The sequence below is a fragment of the Strongylocentrotus purpuratus genome, unplaced genomic scaffold (assembly GCF_000002235.5).
Source record: "Strongylocentrotus purpuratus isolate Spur 01 unplaced genomic scaffold, Spur_5.0 spur5_scaffold_2, whole genome shotgun sequence".
In the NCBI taxonomy this organism is placed as follows: Eukaryota; Metazoa; Echinodermata; class Echinoidea; order Camarodonta; family Strongylocentrotidae; genus Strongylocentrotus; species Strongylocentrotus purpuratus.
In genome coordinates, this window is record NW_022145605.1 from 19,880,678 (window position 1) to 19,907,231 (window position 26,554).

At 36.8% G+C, this 26,554-nt stretch overlaps 1 protein-coding gene and 1 long non-coding RNA gene across 2 annotated transcripts; one reads left to right on the forward strand and one right to left on the reverse strand.

The window, feature by feature from the left end:
* The first annotated feature begins 5,642 nt into the window (after positions 1 to 5,642).
* Positions 5,643 to 24,523, forward strand: LOC100892877 (serine/threonine-protein kinase 36). The gene is made up of 12 exons (XM_030991919.1): positions 5,643 to 5,772; positions 7,447 to 7,583; positions 8,953 to 9,139; positions 10,063 to 10,166; positions 11,128 to 11,333; positions 12,967 to 13,040; positions 13,429 to 13,570; positions 14,448 to 14,635; positions 15,204 to 15,333; positions 16,564 to 16,733; positions 17,208 to 17,456; positions 23,811 to 24,523. Exons 1-11 carry the CDS (start codon positions 5,716 to 5,718, stop codon positions 17,391 to 17,393), a joined length of 1,581 nt encoding a protein of 526 aa, XP_030847779.1. The 5' UTR covers positions 5,643 to 5,715; the 3' UTR covers positions 17,394 to 17,456; positions 23,811 to 24,523.
* On the reverse strand, positions 20,379 to 22,005 carry LOC115926722. Its single transcript, XR_004065236.1, has 2 exons — positions 21,608 to 22,005; positions 20,379 to 20,639 (listed from the first exon to the last, which is right to left on the reverse strand). It is a non-coding gene; the product is annotated as an uncharacterized LOC115926722 (long non-coding RNA).
* Positions 24,524 to 26,554: the final 2,031 nt, after the last annotated feature.

Sequence of the window (26,554 nt, forward strand, 5' to 3'; positions counted from 1 at the left end):
AGTTATCACAATTTTCGGGCCGAAGTTGTAAGGGCCGGGGTGGTTCAGCATTTTGGAGGAAAATATTATATTTTTTTAATTGGCTAGTTTCCCCATAATTAATGTACATACATGCAATTAGATGGATCCTGAACCCTATATCCCTTTGAAAGGGGCGTAGTGGCAAATATTGTAAAAATTTGAATTATTACAACTTTCGGGCCGAAATGGTAAGGGCCGGGGTGGTTCAGCATTTTGGAGGAAAATTTTTTTTTTTTAATTGGCTAGTTTCCCCATAATGAATGTACATACATGCGATTAGATGGATCCTGAACCCTATATCCCTTTGAAAGGGGCGTAGGGGCAAGTATTGTAAAAATTTGAATTATTACAACTTTCGGGCCGAAATTGTAAGGGCCGGGGTGGTTCAGCATTTTGGAGGAAAATATTATATTTTTTTTAATTGGCTAGTTTCCCCATAATGAATGTACATACATGCAATTCGATGGATCCTGAACCCTATATCCCTTTGAAAGGGGCGTAGTGGCAAATATTGTAAAAATTTGAATTATTACAACTTTCGGGCCGAAATGGTAAGGGCCGGGGTGGTTCAGCATTTTGGAGGAAATTTTTTTTTTTTTTTAATTGGCTAGTTTCCCCATAATGAATGTACATACATGCGATTAGATGGATCCTGAACCCTATATCCCTTTGAAAGGGGCGTAGGGGCAAGTATTGTAAAAATTTGAATTATTACAACTTTCGGGCCGAAATTGTAAGGGCCGGGGTGGTTCAGCATTTTGGAGTAAAAAATTATATTTTTTAAATAGGCTAGTTTCCCCACAATGAATGTATATACATGCCATTAGATGGATCCTGACCCCCATATCCCTTTGACAGGGGGGTAGGGGCAAATATTGAAAAATTTGAGTTATCACAATTTTCGGGCCGAAGATGTAAGGGCCGGGGTGGTTCAGGATTTTGGAGGAAAATATTATATTTTTTTAATTGGCTAGTTTCCCCATAATGAATGTACATACATGCAATTCGATGGATCCTGAACCCTATATCCCTTTGAAAGGGGCGTAGTGGCAAATATTGTAAAAATTTGAATTATTACAACTTTCGGGCCGAAATGGTAAGGGCCGGGGTGGTTCAGCATTTTGGAGGAAAATATTATTTTTTTTTAATTGGCTAGTTTCCCCATAATGAATGTACATACATGCGATAAGTTGGATCCTGAACCCCATATCCCTTTGAAAGGGGCGTAGGGCAAATATTGTAAAAATTTGAATTATTACAACTTTCGGGCCGAAATTGTAAGGGCCGGTGTGGTTCAGCATTTTGGAGAAAAAAATTAAATTTTTAAATAGGCTAGTTTCCCCACAATGAATGTATATACATGCCATTAGATGGATCCTGACCCCCATATCCCTTTGACAGTGGGGTAGGGGCAAATATTGAAAAATTTGAGTTATCACAATTTTTGGGCCGAAATGGTAAGGGCAGGGGTGGTTCAGCATTTTGGAGGAAAAATTATATTTTTTAAATAGGCTAGTTTCCCCACAATGAATGTATATACATGCCATTAGATGGATCCTGACCCCCATATCCCTTTGACAGGGGGGTAGGGGCAAATATTGAAAAATTTGAGTTATCACAATTTTCGGGCCGAAGTTGTAAGGGCCGGGGTGGTTCAGCATTTTGGAGGAAAATATTATATTTTTTTAATTGGCTAGTTTCCCCATAATGAATGTACATACATGCAATTAGATGGATCCTGAACCCTATATCCCTTTGAAAGGGGCGTAGGGCAAATATTGTAAAAATTTGAATTATTACAACTTTCGGGCCGAAATTGTAAGGGCCGGGGTGGTTCAGCATTTTGGAGGAAAAAATTATATTTTTGAAATAGGCTAGTTTCCCCACAATGAATGTATATACATGCCATTAGATGGATCCTGACCCCCATATCCCTTTGACAGGGGGGTAGGGGCAAATATTGAAAAATTTGAGTTATCACAATTTTCGGGCCGAAATTGTAAGGGCCCGGGGTGGTTCAGCATTTTGGAGGAAAAAATTATATTTTTTAAATAGGCTAGTTTCCCCACAATGAATGTATATACATGCCATTAGATGGATCCTGACCCCCATATCCCTTTGACAGGGGGGTAGGGGCAAATATTGAAAAATTTGAATTATCACAATTTTCGGGCCGAAGTTGTAAGGGCCGGGGTGGTTCATTATTTTGGAGGAAAATATTATATTTTTGTAATTGGCTAGTTTCCCCACAATGAATGTACATACATGCAATTAGATGGATCCTGAACCCTATATCCCTTTGAAAGGGGCGTAGTGGCAAATATTGAAAAATTTGAATTATCACAACTTTTGGGCCGAAATGGTAAGGGCCGGGGTGGTTCAGCATTTTGGAGGAAAATATTATATTTTTTTAATTGGCTAGTTTTCCCATAATGAATGTACATACATGCGATTAGATGGATCCTGAACCCTATATCCCTTTGAAAGGGGCGTAGGGGCAAATATTGTAAAAATTTGAATTATTACAACTTTCGGGCCGAAATGGTAAGGGCCGGGGTGGTTCAGCATTTTGGAGGAAAATATTATTTTTTTTAATTGGCTAGTTTCCCCATAATGAATGTACATTCATGCGATTAGATGGATCCTGAACCCTATATCCCTTTGAAAGGGGCGTAGGGGCAAGTATTGTAAAAATTTGAATTATTACAACTTTCGGGCCGAAATTGTAAGGGCCGGGGTGGTTCAGCATTTTGGAGTAAAAAATTATATTTTTTAAATAGGCTAGTTTCCCCACAATGAATGTATATACATGCCATTAGATGGATCCTGACCCCCATATCCCTTTGACAGGGGGGTAGGGGCAAATATTGAAAAATTTGAGTTATCACAATTTTCGGGCCGAAGTTGTAAGGGCCGGGGTGGTTCAGGATTTTGGAGGAAAATATTATATTTTTTTAATTGGCTAGTTTCCCCATAATGAATGTACATACATGCAATTCGATGGATCCTGAACCCTATATCCCTTTGAAAGGGGCGTAGTGGCAAATATTGTAAAAATTTGAATTATTACAACTTTCGGGCCGAAATTGTAAGGGCCGGTGTGGTTCAGCATTTTGGAGAAAAAAATTAAATTTTTAAATAGGCTAGTTTCCCCACAATGAATGTATATACATGCCATTAGATGGATCCTTACCCCCATATCCCTTTGACACTGGGGTAGGGGCAAATATTGAAAAATTTGAGTTATCACAATTTTTGGGCCGAAATGGTAAGGGCAGGGGTGGTTCAGCATTTTGGAGGAAAAAATTATATTTTTTAAATAGGCTAGTTTCCCCACAATGAATGTATATACATGCCATTTGATGGATCCTGACCCCCATATCCCTTTGACAGGGGGGTAGGGGCAAATATTGAAAAATTTGAGTTATCACAATTTTCGGGCCGAAGTTGTAAGGGCCGGGGTGGTTCAGGATTTTGGAGGAAAATATTATATTTTTTTAATTGGCTAGTTTCCCCATAATGAATGTACATACATGCGATTAGATGGATCCTGAACTCTATATCCCTTTGAAAGGGGCGTAGGGGCAAATATTGTAAAAAAATTGAATTATTACAACTTTCGGGCCGAAATTGTAAGGGCCGGGGTGGTTCAGCATTTTGGAGGAAAAAATTATATTTTTGAAATAGGCTAGTTTCCCCATAATGAAAGTACATACATGCAATTAGACGGATTCTAATGCCTATATCCCTTTGACAGGGGGGTAGGGGCAAATATTGAAAAATTTGAGTTATCACAACTTTCGGGCCGAAGTTGTAAGGGCCGGGGTGGTTCAGCAATTTGGCGGAAAAAATTATATTTTTGAAATAGGCTAGTTTCCCCATAATGAAAGTACATACATGCAATTAGATGGATTCTAACGCCTATATCCCTTTGACAGGGGGGTAGGGGCATATATTGAAAAATTTGAGTTATCACAACTTCGGGCCGAAATTGTAAGGGCCGGGGTGGTTCAGCATTTTGGAGGAAAAAAATTATATTTTTTGAATAGGCTAGTTTCCCCACAATGAATGTATATGCCATTAGATGGATCCTGACCCCCATATCCCTTTAACAGGGGGTAGGGGCAAATATTGAAAAATTTGAGTTATCTCAACTTTCGGGCCGAAATGGTAAGGGCCGGTTTGGTTCAGCATTTTGGAGGAAAATATTTTTTATGCCTCCGCCACCGAAGGTGGTGCCGGAGGCATCATGTTTTTGGGTTGTCCGTCCGTACGTCCGTTTGACCGTTATCACAATATCTCAAGAACCATTTAAGATTTAAACTTAAGACTCGGGAATAGTATTTATCACCATAGGAAGACGATCTGATTAGATTTTTGAGCACGTATGTCAAAGGTCAAGGGTCACAGAGGTGAACTTATGAAATTCGAGACATTGAGATTGTTATCATGATATCTCAAGAACCACTGGAGATTTAAACTTCAAACTTAGTGATAGTGTGTATCACTATAGGAAAACAATCTGATTACATTTTGGAGCATTTAGGTCAAAGGTCAAGGGTCATAGAGGTCAACTTATGAAATTCCATACATTGAGATTGTTATCATGATATCCCAAGAACCACTGGAGATGTAAAAACTTCAAACTTAAGGATAGTATTTATCACCATAGGAAGACGATCTGATTAGATTTTGGAGCACGTAGGTCAAAGGTCAAGGGTCACAGAGGTCAACTTATGAAATTCCATACATTGAGATTGTTATCATAATATCTCAAGAACCACTGGAGATTTAAACTTCAAACTTAATGATAGTGTGTATCACCATAGGAAGACAATCTGATTAGATTTTGGAGCACGTAGGTCGAAGGTCAAGGGTCACAGAGGTCAACTTATGAAATTCTATACATTGAGATCGTTATCGCGATATCTCATGAACCACTGGAGAATTTTCACTTCAAACTTAATGATAGTATGTATCACCATATCATAATATCTCAAGAACCACTGGAGATTTAAACTTCAAACTTAATGATAGTGTGTATCACCATAGGAAGACAATCTGATTAGATTTTGGAGCACGTAGGTCAAAGGTCAAGGGTCACAGAGGTCAACTTATGAAATTCCATACATTGAGATTGTTATCATGATATCTCAAGAACCACTGGAGATTTAAACTCCAAACTTGTTTAAATTGCTCTATGGCGGAGGCATCATTTTCGACTGCGCGCAGTCAAAATTCCATCTAGTTTTAATTCTGTTTTTATTGATTAAAAGACATCAATCAAATATTACAGTAGAATCAAGAGGGAAAGAGAGAATTGAAATATATGAAAAGTAAAATAGAAAAAGAGAAATAAACAAATAATCATTGGTGTTTTCTTATACAGGCCTTGCACTTTCATTGATTGTGATGTGCAAGTTTGCTTTGTCTTAAACCTTACCCGGTTTCGAAAATTGTCTTTAGATCATTATTTCAAAGAATGTGTATGTGATGCTCATGCGCACCGATTTGAATAAAGGCAGGATTGATGGTATGGTTCTGTAATGTACATGTATGTTTGGCCTATACTTTATATGTATTAACAAAAATATGCATTTTATTACAAGAGGTTTATTGCTCATATCTTCTTTTTTAAAGACTGCAGCAGCCTTATTAGTCAGTCAGCTATTACATCATGGAGTAGCAATACAGATGCCCACGCCAGATCTATTAGATGCCGTCCAATCAGCATTTAATGACTTAGAGCAGGTAAGAAGACATCAATCTTTCGTCTAATTCCTATCTGTGTTACTTTCGCTGTTTTCCATCACTCTACCACAATCTTCTAATCTATTTTTGTTGAGTTTTCATTCTTTTTCTCTTCAATGCGCTAGGCTCTTTTCTGGCTTTAACTCTCAATTTTTTTAAATTTTTTTTAAAAGTAAAAAGTAACAACTGAAATGTACATTTAAAACTTTTATTACTGAAAGATCTCATTAGTTCCAAGCTGTTTTGTCCCAGTTCCTGTATATGTACCTGCATAAAACTTAGCATTGATGGTGACTTTGCCGTTAATTCTAGCTTCCATGGAAACCTTTACTTGATTGGCTGTTGAGTGATGTTGCCCTGGTAGTTAATATCGATGGTAAAGCTAGCATCAGTGGTAAGTTTCATGCAACAGTGCAGAGTTAAAACCCATTGTATGATACTCATGTATGACATATCTATCTGATCTAGGATACATTTCTACATACATTCTGTCTTTTACAATTTGTTGGCCAGTGTTCAATACCATTTTATATAGGATCTTAAAGCTTATCAGGACTAGTTTACAGGAGGGATTAGACCGCCCTGCAAGGTCACTGGACAGGTATTATCTCGTCAACTCAGCTCTCAGTTAACATAAGAAAAAGACGATCATGGGGGACCAATGGTCACCGATTAGGCATTGTTTAATATAGAGAGGGCGCAAGTAGCTACAAGTAGTGCAGTGGACCTTTAAGGTTGCCTGCTGTATTCAACTCCCGGCCCCCCCACTCAGGTTTCAAAATGACCGCATGCGTGTTGCCAAAATGTCCTTTTCGTAACAAAAGAAAAAGGTCGAGCCGTATTGACTTTACACACCGGACTTTTGCTGAAAAGGGGGGGTGCGGAAAAAGGCTCGTATACAAAAGAAAAAGGTCGAGCCGTATTGACTTTACACACCGGACTTTTGCTGAAAAGGGGGGGTCGGTTGGAACACGCATATGCGTACCCTAAATAACACTGAGTGGGGGGGCCGGGATTCAACTCTTGTCTCATTTCCCGTAATTGATCAGTGTACAATACACATTTAACCAGTGGGTCAATTTTTTTCATGCACCATTTATAGTTCTTTGAAACACTCAGATGCTCATTCAGCTATGAAAATGAAAGACTGTCTTTGTATTTGATTCTGCCTCATTTTCCGATAATAGACTATTGTATGATACCAATTTAGCTATGGGATCCAAGGTAGCATTCAGTATTCGTTTCTGTCTCATTTACAATTTATAGTTTATGATGTCTATTTTTACATTGCCTTTTGTATTCTTTACTGTCTCAATTTGACTGTTTGGAGCCAAAAGGGCATTAACTCCTGTATTTTAAGCGGGACTGCACTACTTGTAGCTATTTGCGCCCTCTATATAGCCAACAATGCCTAAGCGGTACCAGCTGATCCCCCATGGTCCCCTTTCTACTAGGTTAATTGATAGCTGATATGAGGAGATATCCTCCTGCCAGTGACCACGCAGGGAGGTCTAATCTCTCCTGGCCAAACTAGTGCAGATAGGCTTTAACAAAGAGTTAAAGCCCTTCTGGCTCTGAACAGAGGAATCTGTCATAGGCCGATGTCCAGTGCCCGTTTGAACGTGTAATCTATCGCAGCCTTCTACTTTATTCTGTTTTGTTTACATTTTGCAGATCTGTGTAAGATGTCCATTTGACTACGGGATCCTGGATGGTCTTCTCCTCCTACTGTGTCAGTTTCTGAGCATAGACCAAACCATGGTCAGTCGTTACCTCATAGAGATGGGTGTCTGGGAACTCATATGGCACAGGTAGGTCATCCATCAATAGGGACTTTTAGATTTGCACGGCGACATAGTGGACTGCTACGGGTGGCGTCCTTTTATTTTAAGGCACGTACTGGCAATGCCTTAAAAGGACGTAAAAGTGCCTCAAAAGGACTTCACACGCATAGCAGTCCACTTTGTCGACGTGCAAATCAAGGAGTCCCTAAATCCTCTGAGCTTGATGTGTGTGTGTGTTTTAACCAGTTTTTGCGTTGTTGACACGTCGATGTCAATTTTGCTATCTTGACCTTTCTTCTTCTTGGTTCCTTCCACTCATCCTTCGTCGGAACCTGGAGACGCTCTGAGTCTGCTATTTTCTTCTTCTTCTCCTTCTTCTTCTGATGATTTAGTCTGCCTCCTTCAATTGACTGAATTTACTTGCAAACTATGTGCGTTTGTGTGTGTTAACCGCAATTTACGTCCATTCAAGTGCTATTTACATTATAATACAGTTTATTATGCCTCCGTTACGAAGTAGCCGGAGGCATTATGTTTTCGGGTTGTCCGTCCGTATGTACATACGTCCCGTTCTTGTGATCGCTTTATCTGAAAAACCGATTGATGGATTCCTGCCAAACTTTGGTCATGTATGTATCTTGCGGAGCCGATGAACTGATTAGATTTTGGGGTCACGAGGTCAAAGGTCACAGCGCTCATTATGTATGCAAAAACAGCTCGTGATCGCGTTATCTCAAGAACCGATTGATGGATTCCTGCCAAACTTTGGTCATGTATGTTACTTGCAGAGCCGATGAACTGATTAGATTTTGGGGTCACGAGGTCAAAGGTCACAGCGCACATAATGTATGCAAAAACAGCTTGTGATCGTATTATCATTAGAACAGATTGATGGATTCCTGCCAAACTTAGATCATTTAATATGTATCTTGCAGAACCAATGGACTGAGTAGATTCTTGGTTCATAAGGTCAAAGGTCATGGGCTCATTATGTATGCAAAAATAGCTTGTGAACGCATTCTCATTAGAACTGACAGATGGATTACTATTTAACTCAGGACATCTTGCAGAGCCAATGAACTGAGTAGATTTTAGGGTCATGAGGTCAAAGATCAAAGGGTCATATATGAGAAATTTCTTGTAATCACGATATTCTTAGAACCTGTTAATGGATTACAATTGAACTTGAATTTGAAAAATTTTCTTCTGTTTTGGTTTGTAAAATTGCTCTATTATATGACGGAGGCATCATTTTCGACTGCGCGCAGTCAAAGTTCCATCTAGTTTACAAATATTTACAAGCTCATGTATAGGATAGAGATTGGTCTAAGGTCCCATTAAAGAAAAATAACGTACAAAGACATAGCTAAGATTGTTAATGTTTTCTTGACTGAAGGTTGATGCAGACACTTGGTGTCCAGGAGATACCCCAAAACCCAGCCCTTCCTAAAGATGATGAGGATGATGAAGGCGATGACGATGACGAACAGGTCATAGAGGTCATCTGTAACCCTGAATGGAATTTGGTCTCTCCCTCTGGCCTGGCCGCATCATTGCAAGTCATCCTGATTATATTCACCAAGGTCAGTTGTGGTTATGATAGTGGTAGGGGTAGTGGTGGTGTGTGATGATGATAATGATGATGATGATGGGGAGCAGTATAAAGATGATAGTGGTGATGATGATGAGGAGGAGGAAGATGATGATGGTAATGATAATGATGATATTGATGATGGTGAGGAGGAGGATGATAATGATTATGATAGTGATAGTGATGATGATGATGATGATAATCATGATGATGATGATGATAATGATGATGATGATGATGATTATGATAATGATGATAATGATGATGGTGATAATGATGATGATGATAATGATGATGATAATGATGATGATAATGATTATGATGATGATGATGATGATTATGATAATGATGATGATACTGATTATGTTAATCATGATGAAAGATTATGATAATGATGATGATGATGATGATAATCAAATATGAAAAGCTGTTATGTTTACAAACATTAAAATACCGTAATTAACGATTTATAAACCGCACTCGTGTATTAACCGCACCCCTCTTTTTCGGCCTAAAAAAAAAAAAAAAAAAAAAAACTTAAAAAACAGCAGAGGACCTAGGATAGAACCTTGTGGTATGCCATGTAATAGACGAAAAATTGGAGGAATTATTATTATAAACTACATATTGAAATCTATCAGAAAGATTACTTTCAAACCTAGATGACAGACAAATTTAAGTGTTGTTCTAGTTTCCGAGTGGTGAGTCAACACACCGATTACTGAGCTGGGAGACATTGCCAGGCATAGCGCCAGGTGGAGGGGCATTTTTTTTTGGTGTACCATGTATAAACCGCACCCCCGACTTTGAATTTTTTTCGGCAGCAAAAACGTGCGGTTAATACACCGTTAATTACAGTACATATCATAAATGTTTATTTAATGTATCTTTCCTTTTCTTATTTGTTCCTATCAGGAACCATACCACTGTGTGCCTCCATTCTGCAATGCTAATGGAATGGTGATGTTGACTCTAAGTTCTCTGCTTTCACATGAGTTTCTTGCCATCTTAGCATCAAGGTAAGAGCCCACGTTTATCTTTTTCCTACCTACTTTTATTTATTTATTTATTGTGGTATAAAAAGAACCATTGTACTTCTAGCTCATTCTCCCTTTCATCCTCGTGATATGACTCAAATTTTCTTCCAGCTTCCAGTGTACTTCATCTATTTTTTAAAAATTTCATCCCATTATTTCTCCTCTCAACTCCTAGTAGATTTCCCACACTTTTCTCAAATTTGTCTCCATTTTACTAAAAGCATAAAACACTATAAGCAATTGTACAAAATGATGGATACATACATTTGACAAAGAAAGGTAAAATGAAAAACAAGATTCTAGTATTTAGATAAATTGGACATGCCTCCATGTGGACATTTCCCACATACCATCTTTATTTGAATACCAAAATCTTTCTTACTTTATTTCCTTGCATTCACTTGCCTGTATGTTACCTTAACACATCAGAAATCCTTTTTATATAAATTTCCTTATTCCCCTATTTTCTTCACATCCACTGTATATTTATTTGTATAGTTGTTTAATACGTAGCACGTAAAGCCTACTACACTCAAACCTGCTTGAGCGACCACCTGTCTATAAAGAGCACATTTTTTGTTTCCCTCAAATATGGTTTCTCATTGAAAAATGTACTAAAAGAAACCTGTTCATAAAGTCCTCCTGTCTATAAAGACCACTTTTCATGTTTCCCTTGAGTGGTCTTTATATACAGGTTTCACTGTACATTCCTTCTCTCATTCCATCTTAGATCATTAGCTCTCATTGCCCAGAATTGAATTGAACTGGGGCTGGTTTCACAATGCATTTTTTCAATGATAAATGTTAAAAATCAGTGACAAATCTACTGACAACCAATCAGAAGCAAGGATTTCAGTAGCTTATAACAGAAACTGTGGTATGTCTCTAATGACAAGTTTTGTGAAACGCCCCCCTGAAGTTTAGTTACATTTTGTTTCCACAGTGAAAGCAAAGAGCAGAATCTCTCCGAGCTAGTCCTGGACATTGTCCTCCATGTGTGTCAGCTGCTGTGTTTCCCGTTTGCCCTCGACACCCACGAGATGATGATGTCGGCCATCTTGTCCAGCTTCAGGCAGTGTCTCCTGGTTGAGAAGCTGGTCTCTGCCTGCCAGAAATACGTCCCTCTGGAAATGACCGAGGTCCCCATGGGTGAGTTGAAAATCTCCTTGCTAAAAATTATGATCAGGAGATAATAATAATAATAATAATACAATATTTATATAGCGCAAAATAAACATAAGTTTCTCTTTGCGCTGTACAAGCATATATATTATCACATAAAATGAATCAACACAGAGAAATATACAAATCTTATACCACTAAAATGACTAACTTAACATAGTAAATAACATAATAAAGAGATAGCTAACTTGGTCAAAACAAAACAAAGAACGTAAGTAAGGATAGCTTAAACTAATTAATTAAGGCCAAAGAGGTGCGTTTTTAGTGAAGATTTGAATGTTGCAGAAGTGGGTGCCTGTCGTATGAAATTGGGGAGATTGTTCCAAAGGTTTGGTCCAGCTACTGCAAATGATCTGCCCCCATAGAATATAGTATTGGTTTTTGGTACACAAAGTAATGCTTGATTGCTTGAACGGAGGGTTCGGGATGGGTGGTATTGTTTGAGCAAATCAGTCAGGTATGAAGGAGAAGAACTATGTTGTGCTTTAAATGTAATTAATAAGAGTTTGAATATGATGCGCATATCTACAGGAAGCCAGTGTAGTTTCTTAACCCTTACTGTACTGGGGGGGGGGGGGCCTGGGAGGCCCCCCCCCCCCTTGACATTTTCAGAGATTGCGCCGCAACCGCTTGGAATTTTGAATTGTCGTATCATGACTTTTTTCCCTCAAGTCTTACGCACATTTTGATACCATTTTCGTCGAAATCGGATGCACCTGTAAGGCGTTACATAACAATTAGTATGCGCATGTCATAAAAAAAAGATAAATAAAATAAAAATCGCATCAAAATTTGCATAAATTATCATTATTAATTACATTAAAATAACCTTTTTGTGTTAAAAAAGAAGTTTCATATGAATAATGAGTTATCACATTCAAAAAGTGGAGTTTGACACGTTTTCTGTAAAACGCATAAAATTAGCGCATTTTGCATAATTAATTAGGCTAACGACAAAAATTTGCATATTCAGAAAAAACTAATTATACCATCTTGTTCCTTACGTAGATATATACAAACATGCAAATTTTCGTGTTCATCGGACAATCGACGGCCGAGATCATAGGGGGGGGGGGCCTCCCAGGCCCCCCCCCCCCCCCCCAGTCAGTGGGTGCTCAAAATAGCCCAGTACAGTAAGGGTTAAGAGTACTAGTTATACTTTGTTGGTGTGGAGTGCGAGTGACCAGTCTCGCTGCAATGTTCTGTATCATCTGGATCCGGTGAATGTCAATTGCGGGAAGTCCAAACAACAAGCTGTTACAGGAGTCTAATCTGCTTGTCACAAATGCATGCACCAGAGTGAGTGCACCTTGCTTCGAGAGGAAACATCTGATTTTACTTATGCACCTGATTCCTGCCATTGCTGATTTGCAAACAGTTTTTATATGTTCTTTCAAGGTGATGTGCTGGTCAAAGACAACCCCCAAATTTCTGGCATGAGGAACAACATTGGATTGGACTTTGTGTTGCCAATTTGATGATTTAATCCATATTTTGTATGGATGTTCTATAATCATGCTGAAACCTTTATCTCGTTTACTTTCCTACACGTTCTCCCAGTCACTACTAACACTAGGTAATTTATTCTGTTTCCATATAGGAGTTCTTTCAAGACTTGTTCTAAGTGAGGAGGCTTTCCTTACCCAATTCTGTGAATGTGTCACCAAATTTAAGGTAAGCATTGATTTATTGGTTGATTGATTGATATATATATATATATATATATATATGCATGCATGGTAAATAGCCGAAATAGTCGGTGTCAAACATTGCAAGTACCAGTATGTTGATATCATTTTTAATCTGACCCATTGGTAGCAATACTGCTAGTCAGGTGTGCTGCCATTTTTTAAAGTATCATTGTTGCCAATTTGCATGATTTCTTGACCATGTATTTCTATGCTGAGAGCTTCCTTAGTAGTCTACTGTATCAAACATTGCAAGTACATTGATAAACATAGATAATCTAACCCTGAATTACGAATACTGCCAAGATGGTGTGCTGCCATTGTTTAAATAATGATTGTTGACAATTTGCATGCTTCCTTACCATTATTTCCAGGCTGAGAGCTACCTGAGCAGTCTGCTGTCCAGTGATGCTCCGACGGAGGTCCGTTGTGACATGCTCTCTATCTGCAGCCATCTCGCTCGCAGTGGGGCACATCATCTCATGCTGCTCAAAGCCATCCTGTCAGGAGATAAAGGTGTGCGCCGGAGCAGTCAGCGGTGAAACCGAGTGGGGTTGGGGCTGGTTCCCTGTTGATCATTTGGAGTGGGAGGGGGGGGGGGGGGGGGGGTAGAGAGAGAGAGAGAAAGAGAGATTGAAAGGGAAGTGTGGAAAATAAAGACTGAAGTAAGATTCTCTCCTCTTTCAGCAGTCATATTCTTTGGCATTTTATTCACTTGTTATATCAGTGCCCCCTAATGACACAAGTGCCTTTCATTTAATACATGAAGTAGCAAAGGTTAAAGAAAGAGAGAGAGAGAGAGAGAGAAAGCATGAAAACAAAATGATGATCCAATCCCACTCGGCCATAATTGCTTTCATTTGCCATTTTCTATGGTATCACATCAACCTATAAAGACTGTTCCCCTCCCCCTCCTCCCATGATGTAATCGCCCCTCAGTAGCAGGAACCAGGCTACACCCTTTAAATTGTCAAGGAAGCGTCGGTGTCCATGAAGTGGTTACCTGATGGTTGGGGGAGGGGGGAGGGGGGGAGGTCGGGTAAATCAAAGTTTTATATTTGTTTATTCTGATAGTGAAATGGTAGGGCTATATTATCAACAAATTACAGTTCCCTTTTCATCCAGGGTTGTATTTATTAAACAGTTTGTCAGTTAACATGTACTCTTTCATTCCCTCTTTTAGCTATTTAAAAAATCGAAACAAAAGGGGAACAAAGTTAAACTCCCGTCAAGTTCAGTTACAAGAACATTACTCCTGTACACAAAATGACATTTCATGCTCATAATGACATCAGAAAGATGAAATGTGTTAATAGAACAGAGGTTATTGAATTTTCTTTTCTTGAGACGTCATAAGTCGTTTTTTTTTCCATTAATCATTCCCTCTTGACAGCTGGATCCTATCAAGCATTGAATGGGTTGCTGACCAGTAAGAACCAGACGGTGAAATCCAGAGCTTGTGGTTTAATGGGCAATATGATGAGACACTCTCCAGCCTTCTACGCGGTCCTTAGAAAAAATGATGACCTTCTAGCGCACCTCATTGCTGAGCTCTCTAGCGATGATGCTGATATCAGACGGGTAAGATGGATGGATGGATGGGTGGATAGATAGATAGATAGATAGATAGATAGATAAAGAGATGGAGAGATTGGTAGTAATAACCAGACAGTCTTGTCAAGAAACTTTTCAGAATAATATAAAGTCTTTGATTTCAAGCAGAGATAAACAATAATGGAAAAAAATGAATGATGTTGAGAAAAGTTGATACACTCATGAACATGAATTACAAAAGAAAATAGGTAAACACAGGACAATTGATAGATGAATAAATGAGTTCACTGTTGGCATTGAAAAGGAATCTTCAAATGAAGAAAGTGAGCTCATGAATGGTCAAACTGAACAATCAGTGAGTCTGTTTGTACAAGGCATCAAGCTTTGCTTTAATATCTTGGGGCCCTGGTCAGTTCTGTTTAAAATAATATCATATTTCTTCATGTATTTTTTAATGTATACTGATCTTATTTGTATTGAGAACTGAACAAAATAAATTAAATGAAATCAGTGAGTCATGATTGATTTCGGAGACGGTTATTTTTCCAAGCCGGTCAACCAACTAATATACTTTCTTGCATTTCCCTCTATGCAGTCATCATCATATGCTATTGGAAATGCTGCCTATCACAGCGGAGATCTCTATGACAAGCTGGCCCCTGTCATCCCAGTCCTGGTCCAACTCCTATCAGATCCTGTTACTAGGATTAGAACCAATGCTGCAGGTCAGTAGAACATGCAAATATTGTTTTAAAATTCTTGAATCTTCTCATGTGCCAAACAGAAGGGGTGCAAATGGACGTATGGACAAAAGTATTTACATGTATATTTCAAGAAAGGAAAATTCCAAATTACGGTCAATCATTCACAATATCAACGCAACACATTTCAGTGCTTACATCATACATTGTTCACAGTGATAGGTAATTAGTTTAGCAACCAATCTTAAAGAGTTGAGAAATTTGTGTTTGCAATCTTCGCCCAGGCACATGACATTCTACCTTTGTATGTGAGTTCGTTCTTCTCTTTTTTCAGGTTGCCTTTCTTTGTTTCTTTTTGTTCTCTTCTTTGTGTTTATTTTTTATTTTTTCATCCTGAAATGTACTATGCTTACTGTAAAGTTGAATGTTCTACATTGATGTGATCATAATACTTGTAATTGTATCTGATATTGTGAAATAACTCAAGTAGAAGAGGATAATACAGTGAAACCTGCTTTAGAAAACACCTGTCTATAAAGACCACACCTTTTGGTTTCCCTTCTCGTCGAAACCTGTACTCAAGAAAAATGTACATAAGACGACCTTCCTATAAAGACTGCTGTTCTTGTCTCCCTTGAGTCGTCTTTATATACAGGTTTCACTAATATGTAGGCCTGATGTTATTTGGATGATAATTTGTAGCCAACAACTGAAGATGAAAAGGGTACAAAGGAGGACTCGGCAGTACTGATTGTTCGAGATACAATGATTGTTATAAGCTACTGAAATCATTGCATTTGATTGGCTGAGAGTAATTTTGTCATAGAATTCCAGCATTTGTTATAGATAAGAAGTTTTATGAGACTGAGCCTTGGTCAGTCCAAACAGCCTTGGGGGTGGGGGGGGGGGGGAAGAATCATAGAGTTTGCCATGTAACTTATTCATTCACATACTAGCAAAAGCACTTTGTATCCTAGGGGATTACTAAGATCGACTTTAAGTTGGACTTAACTATGGCAGGCCATTCATGCCACTGTTTGCTCACACCATTATGATCTGTAGATAATATTTTCCCGTTCAATAATTAATTATCAAAAAAATCATGATTTGTACGTCCCTTGAGAGACCGGTGCCAGTAAACTGTGAGAGAAAACAGTGGCATGAATGGCCTGCCATAGAAGTCCAACTTACAGTTGATCTTTGTCTTTGCGAAAGGTTCAACAAAAACTTCATCTTGTTTTTTGTACATAACAGGAGCTCTTGGGAACCTTGCCCGACATTCGGCCAAGCTGTGCTCCCAGCTCCTCAAGTGCAAGGTCGCGGAGAGTCTCCTTGAATCGGCTCACCATGACAACCAGCTCAGCGTGCAGGAGGTAGCCCTCGTGGCCCTCAGGACGCATGCCAGACATGCCCCTCTCAGACAGGTAAGTCAGGAAAGGGGTTGGTGTGCTGTTTTTTTTCAAAGACACTCCGACCAGAGAAGATAGAGTTTGAAAAGCGAATCATTCTTTATTTATAAAACTGTTGTTTTAGCAGGATGCGACACTAAGACTATGTAGATGTACATGTTGCTTTTTAGTATCAGTAGAAATCAGTTTTATTATTCATCTTTTATATCAAAGTGAAATAATTGAGTGATGTTCAAATTGGCCAATTAAGGATTTTTAGGAATATATGATATGGAGCCATGAATCAGAATATATTTTGATAGGCAACTTTAAACTCTGACAAACCAGTTCAGCTGAGTTTTTACAGCGCATTGCAATGTTGTGATCATGCAAGAAACACACAAGCATTTATCGTATTTGAAAGTATTTAGTAAGACTGGATGAATTTGAAAAGTATATTTGATCCATTTTACAAATAATTCTTTCCATGCTGTCCTTCCAACCATGCAGGCCCTACTCAAGGCCAAGGCTCCAGAGAAGCTTATGACCCTCGTCGACAGTATCCGCTCCTCGGGGATCACCACGCCAGGAAGCCTGCCCTCTTCTGCCAGGAGTGAGCGCAACAGTGCTGGCGCCATCTCGCACCATTCCTCCAAACTCCTCAGCCTCCTCAAGCGAGGGGGTAGTGCTAGATGATAAATAAATGCCAAGGGTGACTGTTGAATGGAAAATGTTGGAGCAGTTGTGTCATTTGGGCTAATCCCTAGTAAAAAATAAATAGGAAAAAAATAGAAAAAAAATAGGGGAAAAATAAATGCAAAAATATATTTTTTTCCTATTTTTCTCATCCCCAAAAAAGCTATTTAATTGCTATAGTTTTGGAACAAAAAATAGGAAAAAAATAAAGCCACAAATAGTTTTGAAATATATTTTTTTCCTATTTTTCTCGTCCCCTAAAAATAGGAAAAAAATAAAGCCACAAATAGTTTTGAAATATATTTTTTTCCTATTTTTCTCATCCCCCAAAAAAGCTATTTAATTGCTATAGTTTTGGAACAAAAAATAGGAAAAAAATAAAGCCACAAATAGTTTTGAAATATATTTTTTCCCTATTTTTCTCGTCCCCTAAAAATACCCCAAAAAGCTATTTCAAACAGCATAGTTTTGGAACAAAAATAGGAAAAAAATAGGAGACTTAAATAGCGTTGAAATAAAAATAGTTTATAAATATATTTCAGACATATTTTTTTCTGAAATATATTTCTAACATATTTTTTTTTACAAACCAAATATATTTAAAATCTATTTTAAAAAAAATGGAATATTAATTGAATGATTGGTGTACTGTATAATTGTTTGGTAGCAATTAAATCTCTGTCAAGTTCTACTTTGTAGCACCTTGTTGTACAATATATGCATGTAGGTGCATGTCATGCGCACATGTACAAAATAATTGGATTAGTCGAATCCCCGTCCACATATTACCCGAGTAAAAACTAAAATAGGAATAAAATAGGGGGAAAATAAATACACTAAAATATTTCTATCCTTTTTTTCTGCTGCCAGATGTACAAGATAAATAAAATGCAAACACATTTTTATTTCAGTTTGAAACGTTAGAACACTTTATTACATAAAATATCACATGCAATGTACACCCATATGGTGAATGAGAATACTAAACAAACAGTCCACAAACTATTAAAACATATTTACAAAAGTCACACTTACAAAACTTGAGCAGCATTTCATATAGAAAATTTTGGATTTAGAGGTAAGAACGGCCGGTAAATATTATGTATCTTTGGCAAACCGATTGGCATATACCCGTCTTATAAATGATACAAATATTACGCAAAGGTAGTACTAGGTCTTTGTAAACATAAACGCAAGAAAGAAAAAAAATATATCTTTTTCTTCTTCATTAAATTGTTCCCTATATAATCACTGGTAAAAATTGCAGATATTGGGTTCACATATATATATATATGTATTAGTTGTGTAAACGAAACTATTATAATGTAAATCTAATCTGAATGTAAGATATTAGAATTTAAAAAAAAAAAATGAATTTTCACATTTTTGGCTAATAAAATACTAGCATATATACAGGATGTGAACCAGTATTGAACAGCTTATACATGACTATAAAGTGTTACATGATACCAGTAGCAAGGCTATCTGGCAAGTTTCAACAGTCTAAACAAAATCTTTAAAAATGTCTATAAATGAAAACATGTGAAGGCAAAGGTATAGTTCACATCTATAACAATGTAAAAAGTGTTAATAGCACTGGCAACTTGGTCTATCTGTCAAGTGTCATAAGGATGTCAAACATGAATAGTCTTCAGATGTCTTTAAAACTTTAAATGAATACTAAGACAAAGCTTTATTACTGTTACATGAATACACATCTATAAAGTGTTACATAATACTGGCATCAACTACATAGTACACGTGAGCTGACAAGGCAAAGAGTATAGTGAAACAAAGTTATACAAAAATATTCATACGCAGATATAGAATATATATATATATATATACATCAATACATGTATATAGGTAATTCAATTTGTGTTTGTTAAGATTGCCTTGGTAACTAGATGGAACTTCGACTGCGCGCAGTCGAAAATGATGCCTCCGTCATAGAGCAATTTTACAAACCAAAACAGAAGAAATTTTTCAGATTCAAGTTCAATTGTAATCCATTAACAGGTTTTCAGAATATTGTGATTACAAGCTATTTTTGCATACATAATGAGCCCATGACCTTTGACCTTATGAACCAAGAATCTACTCAGTTCATTGGCTCTGCAAGAAACATACATGACCTAAGTTGGCAGGAATCCATCAATCGGTTCTTGAGATAACACGATCACGAGCTGTTTTTGCATACATAATGTGCCCTGTGATCTTTGAACTTTGACCTTGTGACCCCTACATCTAATCAGTTCATCGGCTCTGCAAGTAACATACATGACCTAAGTTTGGCAGCAATCCATCAATCGGTTCTTCAGATAACGCGATCACAAGCTCGTTTTGCATACATAATGAGCCCTGTGGCCTTTGACCTTTGACCTCGTGACCTCAAAATCTAATCAGTTTTTTGGCTTTGCAAGTAACATACATGACCTAAGTTTGGCAGCAATCCATCAATCGGTTCTTCAGATAATGCGATCACGAGCTCGTTTTGCATACATAATGAGCCCTGTGACCTTTGACCTTTGACCTCGTGACCCCAAAATCTAATCAGTTCATCGGCTCTACAAGATACATACATGACCAAAGTTTGGCAGGAATCCATCAACCAGTTCTTCAGATAACGCGATCACGAGCTCGTTTTGCATACATAATGAGCCCTGTGACCTTTGACCTTTGACCTCGTAACCCCAAAATCTAATCAGTTCATCGGCTCTACAAGATACATACATGACCAAAGTTTGGCAGGAATCCATCAACCAGTTCTTCAGATAACGCGATCACGAGAACGGGACGTACGTACGTACAGACGTACGTACGTACGTACGTACGTACGGACGTACGGACGGACGGACAACCCGAAAACATAATGCCTCCGGCTACTTCGTAACGGAGGCATAAAAATTAAGCTGTGTATTGAAGATTTATGTCTCAGATTCATTCCGACCGCGAACACATGTTTGATTGTGGCAGGGCGAGGCAACCTGGAAGTACTTGCTGAATGTTTGTTGGACGGCATTATTGGCATCATTTTGAAATGCTTTCCATTAATTACAGATGAACAATAAGTCATTAACCATGTATGATTCTAATACTTTCACCCATGTCTTGCATTTCCTAGATGTGTGTTGGACAGTTCAGTCTAACAAATTAAGACTGTATGTACATGTACTCTAGAAGACAAGGGTGCCAGTGCCACACAGTCCAAGTTGATGACTTTCCAGCAGCCGAAGCTAAGATACCCTGAAGAAGAAAAAATAATAAGTAAAAAAAAAATAAGCAGGTTGTAGTATTCTATTATGCTTTCAAATCAAATCTAGGAAAATTTAAGAGTTGAACGTGGAATGTACACTGTACAAATGAAATTCATGTAAGAACTACAGTTACTTGCATCCTTCACAAATTCATGACATGATAGATGCTTGACTACTTACATGTATGAATTATGATGATTGAATGATGAGCTATACTTTGCAACTATATGGTCATGCATGATGCAATACACCTACATGTGCATGCAGGATCTGCACAGCCAATTGAATGCGGGATTGTGATGGAAAAAAAATCATAACACACATAATATATACAGTGTATGTGACATACAAATGTACGGCTTCTAAGAATCAACTTTGCCATTCAATTTCTGTTAAAAATATGCAAGAAAATCTTGCACGTATGATTTAGGATGATTTATTGGCTTATGAAATTTCTACCTGGCTGTAAAAAGTGTAAAGAATTGCAATTCATTCAAAACGAGTGCAGATCCTGTGCCATGTGTTCAATGGAGATGCTATATATCCACATGCGTTCACATGTCTTACCAACTACCATGCAGCCAGCACGCGCATGTGGCGGAATCTAGCCTACACTGCACTGCGTTAATTTGCTCAAATATATTTGTGAATGAGTAGACCTACTATAATACGCTAATTCCATTCTTTAATGAGATTCGTCATGTTTGATTGTTCACTTCCAATGAAAAGCCTTACGTAAACACAGATATATAGGTGACTATGTAAATTATGTAGACATACTACTAGGGAATATAATCTACGATCTTCGTCAACTGTGATCAGTTTGATGATGGTTTGGATTTTTTCATGAACCAAATAAATTTACAAAATCAAGATTTACTTAACCAATTTCCTAATTTAATTGTACAGAAAGCAAACTCAATTTCGTATTGAATTGTGTGTAATTTTATTACTCACCTTCAAAATGAAGATCTTTAAAGTAGCTCCAGCAGCTAGCAGTAGCAGTCCAGTGCATGTAGACTAGTGCAAAGCAAGTTGATCGTATTTCTCCAACACAAGAGTGCTAGTGTGGGACTGTAGGCCTAATCTTGGTAATAAATTCGATCCTTTCATTTTGTTCTTTCAATTCTTGCCCTGGAATTACTCTTGAAATTGTCCTTTCCTGGTGTAAATCTACCCCTTATTACCCATACTGTGGGTTTTACAGGAAGACAAGTCTGGCGAAATGGCAAAGTAATGATTGAAATATGCGCCGTTGAGCTGATCATCACAGAGTCTGAGTGAAGATTTGAATTTGAAAATAAACTACCGGTTGGCCTATTCGCTTTCTACCACTAGATGGCAGCACACATTTAGTTGTGTTTTTCATTATGATTCAACATTTTTGAAGAGTACCCTTTCACCTTTGTATTTATTATGGGGAAAATTGTTACAATTACATCCAATTGGATAAGTTCTAGTCACTATAACACTATAGTAGTAAGCTAATTCTTTTGCTAATTACATACTTTTTTTACTTGAAATATTCAAAATCGATAGTCAGTTCATTTAAAGATAAAATTAAAACATTCTTAATTCTTGATTAAATGTTCACAGGCCTATACGATATATTTATGCTCCCTTAAAATGTTCACAGGCCTACGAAATAATTATGCTCCCTTAAAGGAAGAGTTGAGTTCTAAGGAGGGCCAGTAATTTGTCCAAATCTTCTTTGAATTTATTTATTTTTTTCATTTTAAAAGACGAAATATCGCAATTTTTGTTAACATTATAGTTATATTGTGAAATATGTTTTGAATTGTACAAATATATATTTATAAAGTGTAAAAAAGTTTCAACAACCTTAAAAATCAAATATCGGCCTATATTAAAAGCAAAAAGGTGACAAAATCCATTAAGTCTGTGAACATAGTAAACAAAATATAGGGAAAAAATGGTGATAAAAAAATTAAGTCCCTAACCCTAAAAAAATAGGAAGAAAATGGGTGAGAAAATTGAAGTCCAAAAACATAGTAAAAAAATAGGAAGAAAATGGCAGAGAAAAATCTAAGTCCAAAAACATAGTAAAAAAATAGGAAGAAAATGGCAGAGAAAAATATAAGTCCAAAAACATAGTAAAAAAATAGGAAGAAAATGGCAGAGAAAAATATAAGTCCAGAAACATAGTAAAAAAAAATAGGAAGAAAATGAGTAAGAAAATCAAAGTCCAGAAACATAGTAAAAAAATAGGAAGAATATGAGTAAGAAAATCTAAGTCCAAAAACATAGTAAAAAAATAGGAAGAAAATGAGTAAGAAAATCTAAGTCCAAAAACATAGTAAAAAAATAGGAAGAAAATGGCAGAGAAAAATCCAAGTCCAAAAACATAAAAAATAGGAAGAAAATGGCAGAGAAAATATAAGTCCAAAAACATAGTAAAAAAATAGGAAGAAAATGGCAGAGAAAAATCTAAGTACAAAAACATAGTAAAAAAATAGAAAGAAAATGAGTAAGAAAAATCAAAGTCCAGAAACATAGTAAAAAAATAGGAAGAAAATGGCAGAGAAAAATTTAAGTCCAAAAACATAGTAAAAAAATAGGAAGAAAATGGCAGAGAAAAATCTAAGTACAAAACATAGCCAAATAGGAAGAAAATGGGTGAAAAAGGGCAAAGTCCAGAAACAAAGTGAAAATATAGGACGAAATCTGGTGACAAAAAATCTAAGTCGAAAAGAATAGGGAAAAAATAGGTTAAAAATAGGAAGAAAATGGCAGAAAAAATCTAAGTCCCAAAACATAGTAAAAAAAATAGGAAGAAAATGGGTGAAAAAATCAAAGTCCAGAAACATAGTGAAAAAATAGGACAAAATCTGGTGACAAAAAAACTAAGTCGAAAAGAATAGGGAAAAAATAGTAAGAAATAGGTAAAAAATAGGAAGAAAATGGCAGAAAAAAATCCAAGTCCAAAAACATAGTAAAAAAATAGGAAGAAATAGGTAAAAAATAGTTATCAAACCACCAATTCCTAGAAATAGAAAAAAAATAGGCTGTCATATGCTATTTTTAATCTATTTTTAATAAAAAAATAGTGTTTAAATAGGGTACATTCACATAAAAATAGGAAATAAATAGTGAAAAATAGGAAAAAAATATATTTTTCCAGAGCCCATTTTGACTAGGGATGCCACTGTGTCTTATATCCAGTTTGTCTAATACCATTTCGCCTATATACCCAGTTCGTTTACTGTTCAGTTAGGCTGATGTGATTGAATGCAACAGCGCCGGCGCAGTTTCGCACCATTCCTCCAAACTGTTGAGCCTCGTCAAGAGAGGGGGTAGTGCTAGATGATAAATAAATGCCAAGGGCGACTGTTAACCAATTGCCTTCGGGAGATAGATGGTCCCTGTATTCAGTCTCTTGGAATGAAAGAATTTGATAGACTATGGGTTAAGTGAAGATGGGGTGTAGCATGGACAGTAGTGTTATATGGTCTACAGCCACTTTATCTTATACCCAGTTCTTCTTATTATATCTTGTATGTACCCAGTTGATTTACTGTTTAATCATTAGGTCTAATGACCAGTTGGGCCACTCATTGTGTTATCTACTCCATTAGTCCTTGTGGATGGTAGTCAAAAGAGATTTAGATGCGCTGTGTAACATATTAGACCAACTGAAAGTTGACCAAACAGGTGTAGACCATATGACAATTTACTCCAGAGGCAAGTGTTAGAGGTCAGCGGCAGTGAAAGAGACATAGGATATATTTATATGCTTATCTGCTGACATGGTATCAACCCTGTAGATTTAAAGCCCATCTGTACTAGTTTGGCCAGGGGGTATTAGACCTCCCTGTAAGGTCACTGACAGGTGGTTATCTCATCAAAACAGCCCTCAATTAACATAAGAAAAAGGGGATCATGGGGGACCAACATGCACCGATGAGACATTGCTTGCTACATAGAGGGCGCAAGTAGCTTTGAGTAGTGCAGTGGGGCTTTAAAAGATTTGGATTACACATTGTGAGTTGAGTGTAAAGTAATGAAGTGATTAGCTTTGTAAATAATTACAGTACTAAGTATTATATGTACTGAAAAGTATTGCCATTACTTTGAAGATTTACTTCTCACAGCCTTGAAATTTCATCTTTCTATCAAAACAATGTTTTCAGAGTATGATGTGTTTTCTGTTTTCCAATAATTTAGGAATGAGAGTATTGAAGATAAGTGTTGTGTATACTTGATGTGAGAGAAAAATAGGTTTCAAAATTGTAGTAAAAATCAGTGAAATTTACAGTACTATAATAGGCTGCTTGTTATTTCTTATGATTCTCTGCAAAAAAATGGTGTTAGTAACAATTAATATGGAAACAATGATTTATGAAATTGTCTTGGATTACATTCCATAGTGAAAAAAATTATCAAAACTTAAGTTCATGTACTATATTATACTGTGTACTTTCAGCCCTTGTGACAGTATTTAAATAGAAGATAGCCTGTAACAAAACTTGACTTGGAATGAATATCTTTTCAAGAAGTCTAGAATAATTTTCTCAAAATTTCCCAGTCGATTTTAAATAAATGAATGAATATTATCATGATAGAATCTTTTGGATGACCCCCTCCCCCCCCCCCCCCAAAAAAAAAAAAAAAATTAAAAAAATCACAAACTGTAATAACGTTACTGGTTGAGATACTGTTGGATGGTTTTAACGTTTAATGTTCAATTCACAGTTGTGTATATTTATTCTGGAAGTAGTAATATTGGTGTATTAATAATGCTTTTTTGTACATACAAGGTCCAGTATTCAATTAGAAAGCCTTACATGCTTCGGAAGTGTGAAAATATATTTATTTTGTGGTTCTCACTTTTATTTCCTTTTTCTTCAAAGCATTCCATTTCTATCTTAATACGTATTTATCCTGTGTAAATTTTCTTTAATTGCGATGCTGCATTAAAAGAATGTTATTTTGTTCTCTGTCATCACTGTGATTGAATACCATGATGTATATCTCTAAGAGTATGTTGATTTACCAATATGCTGTCTAAATCTAAATTGACAGAAAAGGTATGTTCACTGTCGATGAGAGCAAGCACTCCTGTTGTTATATTGATAAAGTAATGTGCTGTTGTTCTCGTATTGAAATTAATAGGCATGTATTTATACAACAGTCCAAAGTCATGGAAAAGTTTGATTCATAATTGGATAATATATCACTGATTTGCATGTCTGTAGAGTAAGCCAATATTTGTTTATAATTGTGTATGTAAATTGAAAGTGTACATATTTGTATTATCTGCCTATTTATTCATCAATAGATCATTCTAAATATTTTTAATGAATATAAAGATGTATAGATAAATAACAGTTAATTATTCACCTTGAACTTTAGCCTTGTGTGTGTGAGTTTGTTACACGTTTTTCAATTTCTGTTATCATTTGATGTTGGTTTTATGAATATTGAAGTAATATCTTTGCAAAGTATATATTGTTTGTTTTCATATGTAGATGATATGTGGTAAAGTTTTCAGAAAAAACAATATTGGTAGGACAGTTAACTGTAATAATGTAACAACAAATATAGAATGGTCATCTATGATGAAGATAAGATTAGAAGATTTATTGTACAATTGTACATTTAAAGGGACTGGATCGGCAGTTTCCATGTGTAGAAGGCCATAATTCGCTGAGACCAGACTTGGTGGAAATACCATTAATGGGAGTACAAATCTGCACACAGCAAACCCGTTGGCCAGTCAAAAATTACCCCCTAATCGCTGGGAGAGCTTCGGTGAGGGAAAAGCGAAGCATTACATAAGATCTAATGGTCATGCTAAACTGAAGGCTAACCCTGGTGATTGACAACACCTGCATCAGGTAAAAACCCGAACAGTGTCGAATTCCCCTTGAGAGCTGACTGCTA